General features: G+C 31.1%; 1 protein-coding gene across 1 annotated transcript; it reads left to right on the top strand.

Moving 5' to 3' along the window:
* Positions 1 to 5,677: 5,677 nt before the first annotated feature.
* On the top strand, positions 5,678 to 9,599 carry LOC120350409 (mitochondrial ornithine transporter 1-like). The gene is made up of 2 exons (XM_039423628.1): positions 5,678 to 5,845; positions 9,387 to 9,599. Exons 1-2 carry the CDS (start codon positions 5,690 to 5,692, stop codon positions 9,582 to 9,584), a joined length of 354 nt encoding a protein of 117 aa, XP_039279562.1. The 5' UTR covers positions 5,678 to 5,689; the 3' UTR covers positions 9,585 to 9,599.
* The last annotated feature ends 1,175 nt before the right edge of the window (positions 9,600 to 10,774 follow it).

The following is a 10,774-nucleotide window of genomic DNA, read 5'->3' as shown; positions in this document are numbered from 1 at the left end:
TAATATAGTTACTGTACTTATTAGAGTGGCTACCCTTATTGTCTATTACAATTTTTACCTGGCTATTCATGAAATCGAACAGTGTTTGGCATTGCTTGTTGAAATTTTCATCCCGAAACCTGATTTTTAAAATTGCAAAATCATCTTCACTTTTGTTGTATAGTCCATCTTCTCGAGTCTTCCTTTGCAAATACTCTACAGGTTTCCAACTGGATTCAAGTCAAGTGAGTTTCCTGACCAATCCAGTGTCTTCAAACCGTGTTTTGTGTGAGAAATATCTTTACTTTTTTGGATGTGAACAAAGTGCTTAAATACTTTTAGAAGATTCTCGATACAGTTTCTGAATCATCACTATGGTACACACTATTTTTATGTACTTAGGCAACAGTATCTTTATTCATAATTTCATCTAATGGTACAAGTGCTCCGGCGCCAAAAAAGGAGGTACAGGTCCAACTAAACAAAATTAACCTTCAAATCTGAAATTTTAGAGCTTGATTCCATTAATTCGCACAAGGGTGTGTCTATCCTTGAATTATTGAATTCATGGTTTGAATATCTCTTACTTTTTCCCGAAATCATCTCCCATGTTATCTTGCCTGTGTCATGACCCTATTTTTATAATAATTTAAAAGGAGCATTTTTGCGTTCTCTTCTGAAGTGTTGTTTTTTATAGTATTGTATACGCAATGACATCGTTGAAATGCTCTTGAATCATGTTCCATCCACTCAATCATGAAGATCAATGCTTAACTTAACATTAATTTCCACTGTATAATCAATTCCCATTCATATTTTATACACAGTCTATACTGTATATATAATAATCCAGTTTCAGAAATAATATTGTCCAATATACACGAAAGTTTATTTTTATGTCCGATATAGGCCTACCCACTCTACGCTTCTTATTCATCATGTTACATTAATTATTTAGTAATGTGATCATGCAATATTTTATTAACTATCATAAGAAATCTGGTGTGGCGCACTCACACAACTTTCCTTGCCGTTATAAAAATTGATAACCTGACGCTAGTGTAGCCTACTCGCGCATCTCAAGTCTACTATTCAAATATATGAGACAGCTGGTGATAGGTCAATAACGCTGGAAACACACGAGGTCTGATATCTCTTCGTAATGAATGATTTAATAGAACCAACAGTTGCCAACAGTTTGCAATTTAATAATCACATTTTCTGGGATTTTAAGCTTATTTTCAATTTTAGGTGAAAATGTTACTGGACATTAATTGCAGAGATTTTCATGCTCGATCTTTTCCACTTGAAATTTTTTGTTTAAATTGTATATGAAGGCTGGTGATTGAGAATCTAAAATCAAACTTCTATGCAAAGTTATCTATATGGGGCAAAGCTCCATATTTTGCTTCTGATTTTAGCACTGAAGTATTTAAGCACTTTGTTCACATCCAAAAAAGTAAAGATATTTCTCACACAAAACACGGTTTGAAGACACTGGATTGGTCAGGAACCTCACTTGACTTGAATCCAGTTGGAAACCTGTAGAGTATTTGCAAAGGAAGACTCGAGAAGATGGACTATACAACAAAAGTGAAGATGATTTTGCAATTTTAAAAATCAGGTTTCGGGATGAAAATTTCAACAAGCAATGCCAAGCACTGTTCGATTTCATGAATAGCCGGGTAAAAATTGTAATAGACAATAAGGGTAGCCACTCTAATAAGTACAGTAACTATATTACCCACAGTATGGCCATTGGAATTTTTTTCCCGCCGCCGTCATGAAGATTCCAAATATTTGAATTTTACAATGGAGCTTATATGGGATTATAAGTAAAATCGCTTACTTTTACTTATTAAAGTATATTTTTGTGATTATCAACTTCGATATAATTTCTTTCGTGTTTTTTCTATATTCCCAATATAGTTTTGGAACTTGAAATGGTAAATCGTAGATAATATCTAGTGAAAATGAAAGGTAGGTAACGTAACCTGAAAGCTGAATTTCCCAAAAAAATACCATAAAAAATTTTGAAATGTGTCATGATATTGTAATAAATTTTGTTCCATTGACAATTAATAAAGTTCTTATATCTATTTCTAGAAGGATGATGGAATTCTCATCACAATAGATTCCATAACATTTAAATAATTTGTTTCATTCAGCCAATAAGTCTGTCGAAAATATTGTAAAGCACAACATTGAATATAAACTCTGGAAGAGCTAATTATTCTAGCCATAGTACTACTTGATGAATTTAATAAACATGTAAGGAATTGAAAAATAACACACATAATCATTACCGTATTGTTTATATTTAGTGATATTTCCAATCTTAACCACTGCTCGTGGTAATGCAACTCGAGAATCATATCAATAGCTATTGTACCAACATGTTATGGGTAGGGTACTCAGTACTGAAGAGAATCAATCAGAGAAGTCAAGACGTCTTCAATCAGCACTTAATCATGGTTAAATATTTCATAAAATGTTATATATTCAATTGAGCCACAAAAATATTTTGAAATTGGATTATTTGAAGTTCGATCCAATAAATGGGATGAGGAAATACACAAAATTTAAATTCATATTTCTACATATTCATATACCGTAGATCACTGGTTCCCAATAAGTTGTCCGCGAAAGCTCTAGAAGTGGTCCGCGAGGAATCCGAGGGAAGGAAAATTGATGTTTTAAGCGTTATTAGTGTGTTTTTAAAGTTATCTTTTTTGTCTATATTAAAGTATAATCAATTTTTCTTCGAAAATGATATATCAAACTCATCTTAAGTTCATAATATGTTTCCAATCGGTAAAATAAGTGATAAGTTCCAAATGTCTAATACTATAAGATAGGACTTGAAAGTTTGTTTGGAATCTTAATGGCGGATTTGTACCATGTGACCGAGCTAACCAATCAGAAGCGTGACAGTCAATGGCCATACTGTGGGTAATAGTTACTGTATAATAGTAATAATCAAAGACCTTAAGATTATCTCTTTAAGGTCTTTGGTAATAATAAACTCAATTTATAGCCGAACCATTGTTGTTAGGATATGAATAAATAAATAATTAAGCCTATTTTCATTGAAACATTGGCTTGATTCCAGTAAAATATTATGCACAAGGGTGTAAAACATGTCAATAATAGTCTATTACAGTACCGTATTACCTTTTAGATAAAAAAATATTATGTGTAAAATGGATAAAAACACACTTTCAATTATTTCCACTCTGAAAGATAATTATTGTTGCAATGAGTAGATTATAGATGCATGCTTATCAATAATTAATTTTACTTTTTGTGTAGTTGAGAAGTTGATATTGTGCTAATTAATATATAATTAATTAGTTCTGAAAAAACAATGTCATTATATTGGTAAGACTAGAGCTTTAATTTCACAAGACTGTTGCATTTTTACTCTCATTACACAATCATTTCCCTAAAATAACACAGAGAATCATTACACTTTTCAACAATTATTTCATTATCCTAGAATATAGGTTTGGAGTCTTTTGATATTCGGTACTGTAGCCTATTCTTATAATTACCGTATTTGTAAATATTCCAGTCAATCGACTGTACTGAAGACAGACAATGCAAAGATATACTATATTTTTAACGTAGCCATTCATTATTGTACCTAATAAAATAAATACAATACCAAGGCCCACCAGTATATTGAAGTAAAATTATTGATAAAATATTGCAAATAGCTACCTAATGCAATCAAAATAATATACAAATTGAATTGAAAAATAAACTTATCTTCAATATCTAAACTTTAATATTTAAGCTTTATCTTTTAGTATCTAAACTTGTCTTTGATCTTGAGTGATTATGCGTTCTCTGCTATGCGTCAATATCCACTATCCACGACATTTCAAAATAAGCGCTTCATATTCTTACGCATGCGCTGATTTATTTTTGGACGTTACGCAAAGCCATTACGCATGCGCACTTGTTCTCGCTTTTTGATGCGCATGCGCACTCGTTCTTGTAGCTTGTTCTTGTTGTGGGTTGTAGTTGTAGTTGTAGCGCGCGTGCGCGCGTGAAATGAACTGATAGTTTGAATGAGATAATTTTGTCACGTGAAACTATTTTCCATTAACTTAGTGAATTTAGTGTTGGATAACTACTGAGCCGTTAAACTAATGTTGTTATAACACTAGAATTTTATTACCAAGAAGAATGCTAATGTCAAAAGCATCGCCTATAAAAGGCGGCTCTCATTTGATAGGTTATGAGTAGTAGCTCGAATCGCTGTATGCAGATCTATTCAAACTTGACTCTTTCTTTTGAAACTCAAATCAATCTCAGGATAGTTATGAGAGAATGGTACACTCCAAGAATTCCAATACAAGCCTGCTTGATGGTGTTATCGATTTTACCAGTGGATCTCTCGGTAAGTTGTTTATACATTTAGCACTGATAAACCCTTACAGGTTATGTTCTATTACTGTACTGTACCGGTTTTTGCTTTTATTATTGTCACAAGACTTGCAAATTTTTATACTGTATTGTATAAATAGCTTTAAGAATTGTCACTTCTTGTTAAAATGTTTTTTTCTAAAATCTTTCGTTTTAGTTTATAATAACATATAAATTTATAAAATAACGCGCAATTAGTCCTATAGTCTATTATTATGGCTGGGTCTTTATTATTAGCCTATAACCGATACCGGTAGTCCTTGAACTTTGGTATTTTATAAATGTTGAACTACTTACTATTTTTGCAATCAATAAAATTAATTATTAGACCTATGCCGTACCGTAATATTCTTGATTCTTATCCTTATTTTCTTTATCAATTTCAATCTAACTCTAATGGGCTCACATCATAAGCCTATGGGAAACAAATCTTGAAGTTATTTAGGTTATAAGATATGTATTTATAAAATAAATAGCCTACTGTACTCATATCATTACGGATAGTTCCTAACTTCTCTGAGTCTAATTTTGATTTCTATGGGTGTTTTCATTCATGAAAATTGTCAATTCCTCACCTACATCTAGTTTTCCATTTGCTGCTAAATTAAAAATATAAATAAATATATTATGTTTCTTGATAGTAGTTTTTTATCCAGTGTAATAACTTGGTAGAATTCATTTCTTACAACACAACTTTTTGATTTTCACAATAATTCAAATAGGAAGGAGAAAAGTAGAAGTTTGTGTGTATTTTGGCTTCCGATTGTTCCAATTTAATAGATCTAGAATTTGAGGAAATCTACTGGCTATATAGCTCTGCGATTTTAATCGCAAGAGCCAACTTCCTAGATTTCTAAGTAAGTAAGGTAAGGTATGCAGTATGCGCTTTAAGAGTATTAATAAGTGGCTGATATGAGACTTATTATAGATCAAGGTAAAAATGTAAATTTCGTATAATATAATATTTTTAGAAATTCAGACGTCTTGTCAACAATTTTTTCTTGTGTTATTATTACTTTTGACTTCAAATAAACAGAATCGCCATGCAATATTTGTGAAGAAAAGTTATAATCATTTTGGATGAAAATATCTTAGAAAAGATACTTATTAAAATATTCTTAGAAAAGTGTGGAAGTGTTCTTAATTAGAACTCAGTAAGCTACTAAAGGAAATTGGCAACGCAAAAATTCAAGTTAACAAAGAAGCCATTTTCTTTAGAGATACTTTCAAAACTCACAAGTTTTTAAAATATATAATATTACGGTATTATAATATTATGTTTCAGGATGTTCAAGATTTGGGAGTGTTGTCGAATGCATCAGCAGGGTTTCTGGCTGCTTTCTTCTCTTCTTTCTCGCTTTGTCCCACTGAGCTAATCAAAATCAAAATGCAGGCAGCTAAAGAGCATGCTGCGCAGACTAAGACCGCTGTAGTAAGTGCAATTCTATGATGATTTGATGTCAAATCACTTGTTAAAACGTGAATGATGTAGTGCATAGAGAATTTTTCACTTCAATTAATTCAAATTCAAATTCATTTTATTTCCAGAACGTACATTTTACAATATATTCCTGAAAATTACTCCCTCTAATATGGAACAAGTCCGTGTTTAGAGGAGGAGTCATTACAACAATAGACACAATACAAGAAAGAAAAAGTTGACTTTCTACTGCTGTAGTTTACAAGCATAAGCTATTTAAACATATTTACATACAACAATACTAACACATAAAACAATTGAAATAAAGATAATCTCAAATTCTTAGCCAATAATAATAGAAATAGATTCAATATACAAAAACTGATTGCTTCCTTTCTTATTTAAACTTATTAAACTAATTTTATCTTCAACCGAATTTTGAAAAGTTTCATAAATTACTTGAAGAATGGTTAGTATATGATAAATTTAAATTATAAATTCGTTCAATCATAATACGGTCAGAAATTTGACATACTATGTACATGCATTAAGCTAAGCTAGCTTCAGTAATTTACGTGTATTCAATGCGATTTTTTTCAATGTGAGATTTTTTCAATTTACTCATCATCGTAATTTTAGACTTTGGATTTTTCTCAATCAAGTTACTAATAGGCTAAAGTTAAATTTTCAGTTACTAAAAAGTAATTTGTGTTCAGAATATATTCTCTCAAAGTCACAATCAATGTGTATCAACGAGTAAGATGATGGATTTCTTCATAATCTGGAATTGTATCTTCTAATAATTGTATTTGTAGATTCAACTATGGTATTCTACCATCATTACAAGTAATTATTCTTCAAGAATAAATATTTACATGTAGGCTACTCATCGCACTTGAACCTAAGACCTGATCAGAATGTTTATTATTTGATTCAGTACACACGACAATTACACTGTTTAATTTAGAAACTGATTATATTGAGCGACGGCATTTCTAAGATGCCAGAGGTCAAATTGAAGTGACGTTCTCAATTCTACGTTGTTATGTTAGGCCTATCATTGAATTTAAATAATTATTGATGATATCATAACAGTTGAAGTTACGCAACAAATCAATTTCAATCTAGCAAAATGAGTGATAGCATGTCATGCAATCTTTCCCAGATACAGGGAAAATAGCAAAAGAGATAGTGAGCGTCATCAGATTACAAATCAATTACTTTGAAATCAAGCGTAAGATTTCATTTTCCTGTTACCAGTTACACTCTTTTGTTGTGATTGCAAATCCGATGAAATTTTATAACTGGAATAACAACTTACTGCCATTATTATTTTATGAAACTTGTAAGGTTTTGCTTGATAACGACTCAATTATAAACTTCTTGATTCATAGCTTTGAATTATTAAATGCAACCGTTATCACAATACTTTTCTGAAAAACTATCATTGACTGATAGTATTATTCATTCATAATTTTCTTGAACGAGCGTTGCGAAGTTCTTACTTTTGACTTACTAGAGCCCTAATTCGTTTTCTGCTGTTTGTATGTTCGATAAGAACTTTAGAGAGAATTGATCAATCAACTTCAAATTTTGAACACGAATTCTTCGAACCTTTTTACGGGTCAAGTTCGGTGGACAACAAAATTCACTCACTCTTTCATCCTTTTTCAGGATATAAAAATAACATTGAAAGTGCATAAGAAAAAAATTTTGTTTTGATTTATCATTTATCAGTCAGCAGAAATTATTTGCATGCTATTTATGTAATTTTCCCACTCATTTAAAGAAGCTGTAGCTATTATTTGGCAGTTGTCACACAGGCTTTATGCGCCGACACATGATTTCAGCTGAATAATACACAACATTAATTTATAAGTTCTATATTAACTCGCTTCCGTTAACGTCTGTCTGCCTGTCTGTAACATACACGTAATTATACTACTTGTGATAGCAGTTGCTGTGACAATTTTTTTTGTTCAAAGTGTTGAATTTGTGAGTAGAATCTAATATTAGTGTTCACTAACACTTGATTATTCAATGTATAGGTACCGTACTCATTCATTTCATTTTTGTATCATTTATTAGTACCTTCAAATGTTGAGACCATTGAGATATCGATGTGCGGGTTTCGCCATTAATTTTTCTTTGAAATTCTGTATCGGAATCATGTATCACATGACAACCTTCCCATTTGAAAAAATGAAGTTAGATTCAAAATGAAGCTGGATTTGAAATGAGCTTGGATCTAAGATGGCGGACAAAAATTTGAAGCGACAGAGTTTTTTTTTCAATTGGAATAGGATTCCCATGGAACCTACTACAGTAATATCATACTTGTAATATATATATATATATATATATATATATATATATATATATATATATATATATATATATATTTAGCTGTTTCTATAATAATTCTTACCAACTCTGTATAATTACAAGTTGCGGATCTCAGAGATCAATACAACAGTTCATGAGCGAGTTCTTCAACCCAGGGGGTCTCTAGTTAATAACTAAATGCCCATTGTAGTTTTAATTAAAGAGGAGGCTAGGACTCGATTTTGGCTTTAGTGCCAATCGAAGAAGTTGTAATTAAAATTATTCAAGAGAACTTTTCTACACATTATAAGAGTTTGACTTATTTTAATTGATGAAAATGCTGACCAAATAACTTATATCAGCGTATCTATCTAAAAAAAAATAGCTCATCTATCTATCTTATCTATAAAAATGAATGTCTGTGTGTTTGTTTGTTCCCTATAGACTTGAAAACTACTTGGCAGAACGGCATGAAACTTTGGGAATATGTTGTGTGAATATGGGGATGGTTTCTGATCAAGAATTTTAAAAGGGGGGCTAATAATAATTATTATTTATCAATCCATTTTACATATCTATGTTTTCGAAATTGTCGGCCGAGCGGCTACCGAAGAACGGAAAGATGATCATGATTCAAGATCATGTTGTGATAATATGATTGAGCATCTAAAGTTACCAGCTGTAATAAACAGGTCACCCTGTGATAAATTGTGTACTGGTATTAAAACGGTGGTTTGTAGTTAAAGTGTAGTTGTTTGGTACCAGCTGTGGATGGTTTCTTAAAAGACCTATATAAATAATTGTTACCAGTCCCCTACCATTGAGAACAGGACAATGTTGGAGAAAAAATTATTCACCTCATGAAAGAGAGTTGTTCATATTGCATTCATTAATTTCTGAAGAATGACAGAATAATTTACAATTTTTTTGAATTTAGTTTAGCTGATATTCATCCTAAAATGGAAGATGGAAAGAATATGGAATTCTGTGTGATTTATCGTATATCGCATATTCCTGGACCATCTATTGACATCAACTATGAACGCATTAAATTCATCTTTGAAATGAGATACATTGATTTTTAGCGGTACGAAGTTCGCCAGGCCTGCTAGTATTTACTAAAATGGTTGCACTCCTTTTCTCAACATTCCAATGCTCTACATTAATGTAACATTCTCAATTAAATGATTCGACAATTACTTTCAACTTATATTGTTTCTTTTTTTAGGAGAGAGAAAGCGCTTTCAAAATAACGCACAAAATCTTGAAAACTGAAGGCATTATGGGAGTATTCAGAGGTATAGTGCCGACAATGGCCCGCGAAATGCCTGGGTATTTCTTTTTCTTCGGTGGATATGAAGCTACAAGAATCATGTTAACACCAGAGGGAAAGACGAAGGATGAATGTGGTAAATTATTGGCTTAATTCATTCCTAGTAGTTATGCTATGCTTTCATCACTAAAAATAGTTATTTGAAAATACGTATTTACCAGAATGGTTCAATTAGATGAGAATTTTTTTTCTTGAAATTATTAGTTGATTATTTGCAATTAAAAGTCGTCATTAATTCTCATTTTGAAACTTCTTGTTCAAGTGCTGGTATGAAAGAAAGTAGTATTTCACATTTAAATTCTCTACACACAAATACAATGCATTCACTGTCTACTCTTTCCATTAAAAGAGTAATTACGATTGCAGATGCAATCGTAATTACTGCTTGTGAATTAACCGCCATAAAAAGGTAGACTGTTATATGATATCAATTAGCGTTATCTATGAAAAATTGCGAAAATTTGCTTGGCATTCCAAAATACACTTTTCATCATAATCAATATCATACGTCATTATTTTAAAATGTCAATGTCTTTTATTTGAAAATGATCTTTTCTATCGTAATATTTTATAGAACAAAGATAGTAGGTATAGGAAAAGATATAACTTTTAAAACATTCAAGTTTTTCACTGAACTATGCTCAAGATTTGCAATGAAATACTATTATACAACTTACATGGAACAAAAATTAATAATTTTATTACATTCATCGTATTTATTTATTTGCTGAAGAAAAAGCAAGTTACAAAGATGTTTTATAACAATTTGTTTATTGTAAGTTTTCTAGCGCAACAGAACAGCTTTGAAATTGCCCAATATGCTGCATACTTCAGTATGTTAGTTGAATTGAAATAAACATACGAAGCTCTCTCGTAGGTGAATTAAAAATAGATTAATTGGGAACTAATTTAGTAAATAAATTGGAACAATTTCCACATTGAAACATTTTTTAAGGATCAATGGACTAACAGAAACAGTACAATTCGATTGGAGAAGAAAATAATTTTCTCTTCTGTACCTGACCATTCTCCTACCAACCAGATTTAAGATATGGTTACTATCTTATCAGTTTTAAGATTGCAACATATAATTCCATTCGTCAACTAAGGACCATATGCATCATCCACGTTAAACGCTAAACCACGATTTTACTCTTCTTGAAATAGTCGCATTTGTTTTATAATCTGTCACATTCCTTGTTTAAACGATCAGTTTAAATTGAGATGGTGTATATGGACCTAAGAGCACTTATCTGCAGATTCAACTTTTTGCTGCAATAAGA

Source organism: Nilaparvata lugens, chromosome 3 (genome assembly GCF_014356525.2).
Source record: "Nilaparvata lugens isolate BPH chromosome 3, ASM1435652v1, whole genome shotgun sequence".
NCBI classification, from domain to species: domain Eukaryota; kingdom Metazoa; phylum Arthropoda; class Insecta; order Hemiptera; family Delphacidae; genus Nilaparvata; species Nilaparvata lugens.
The sequence above is the reverse complement of the archived record's forward strand: the minus strand, read 5'-3'. Positions and strand labels throughout refer to the sequence as shown.

Bases quoted from the DNA above. Each gene is read 5' to 3' on its own strand.
- LOC120350409 (XM_039423628.1), top strand. From the start codon at position 5,690: ATGTTTCAGGATGTTCAAGATTTGGGAGTGTTGTCGAATGCATCAGCA. The intron at 5,846-9,386 runs GTAAGTGCAATT...TTCTTTTTTTAG, and splicing joins CGCAGACTAAGACCGCTGTA to GAGAGAGAAAGCGCTTTCAA.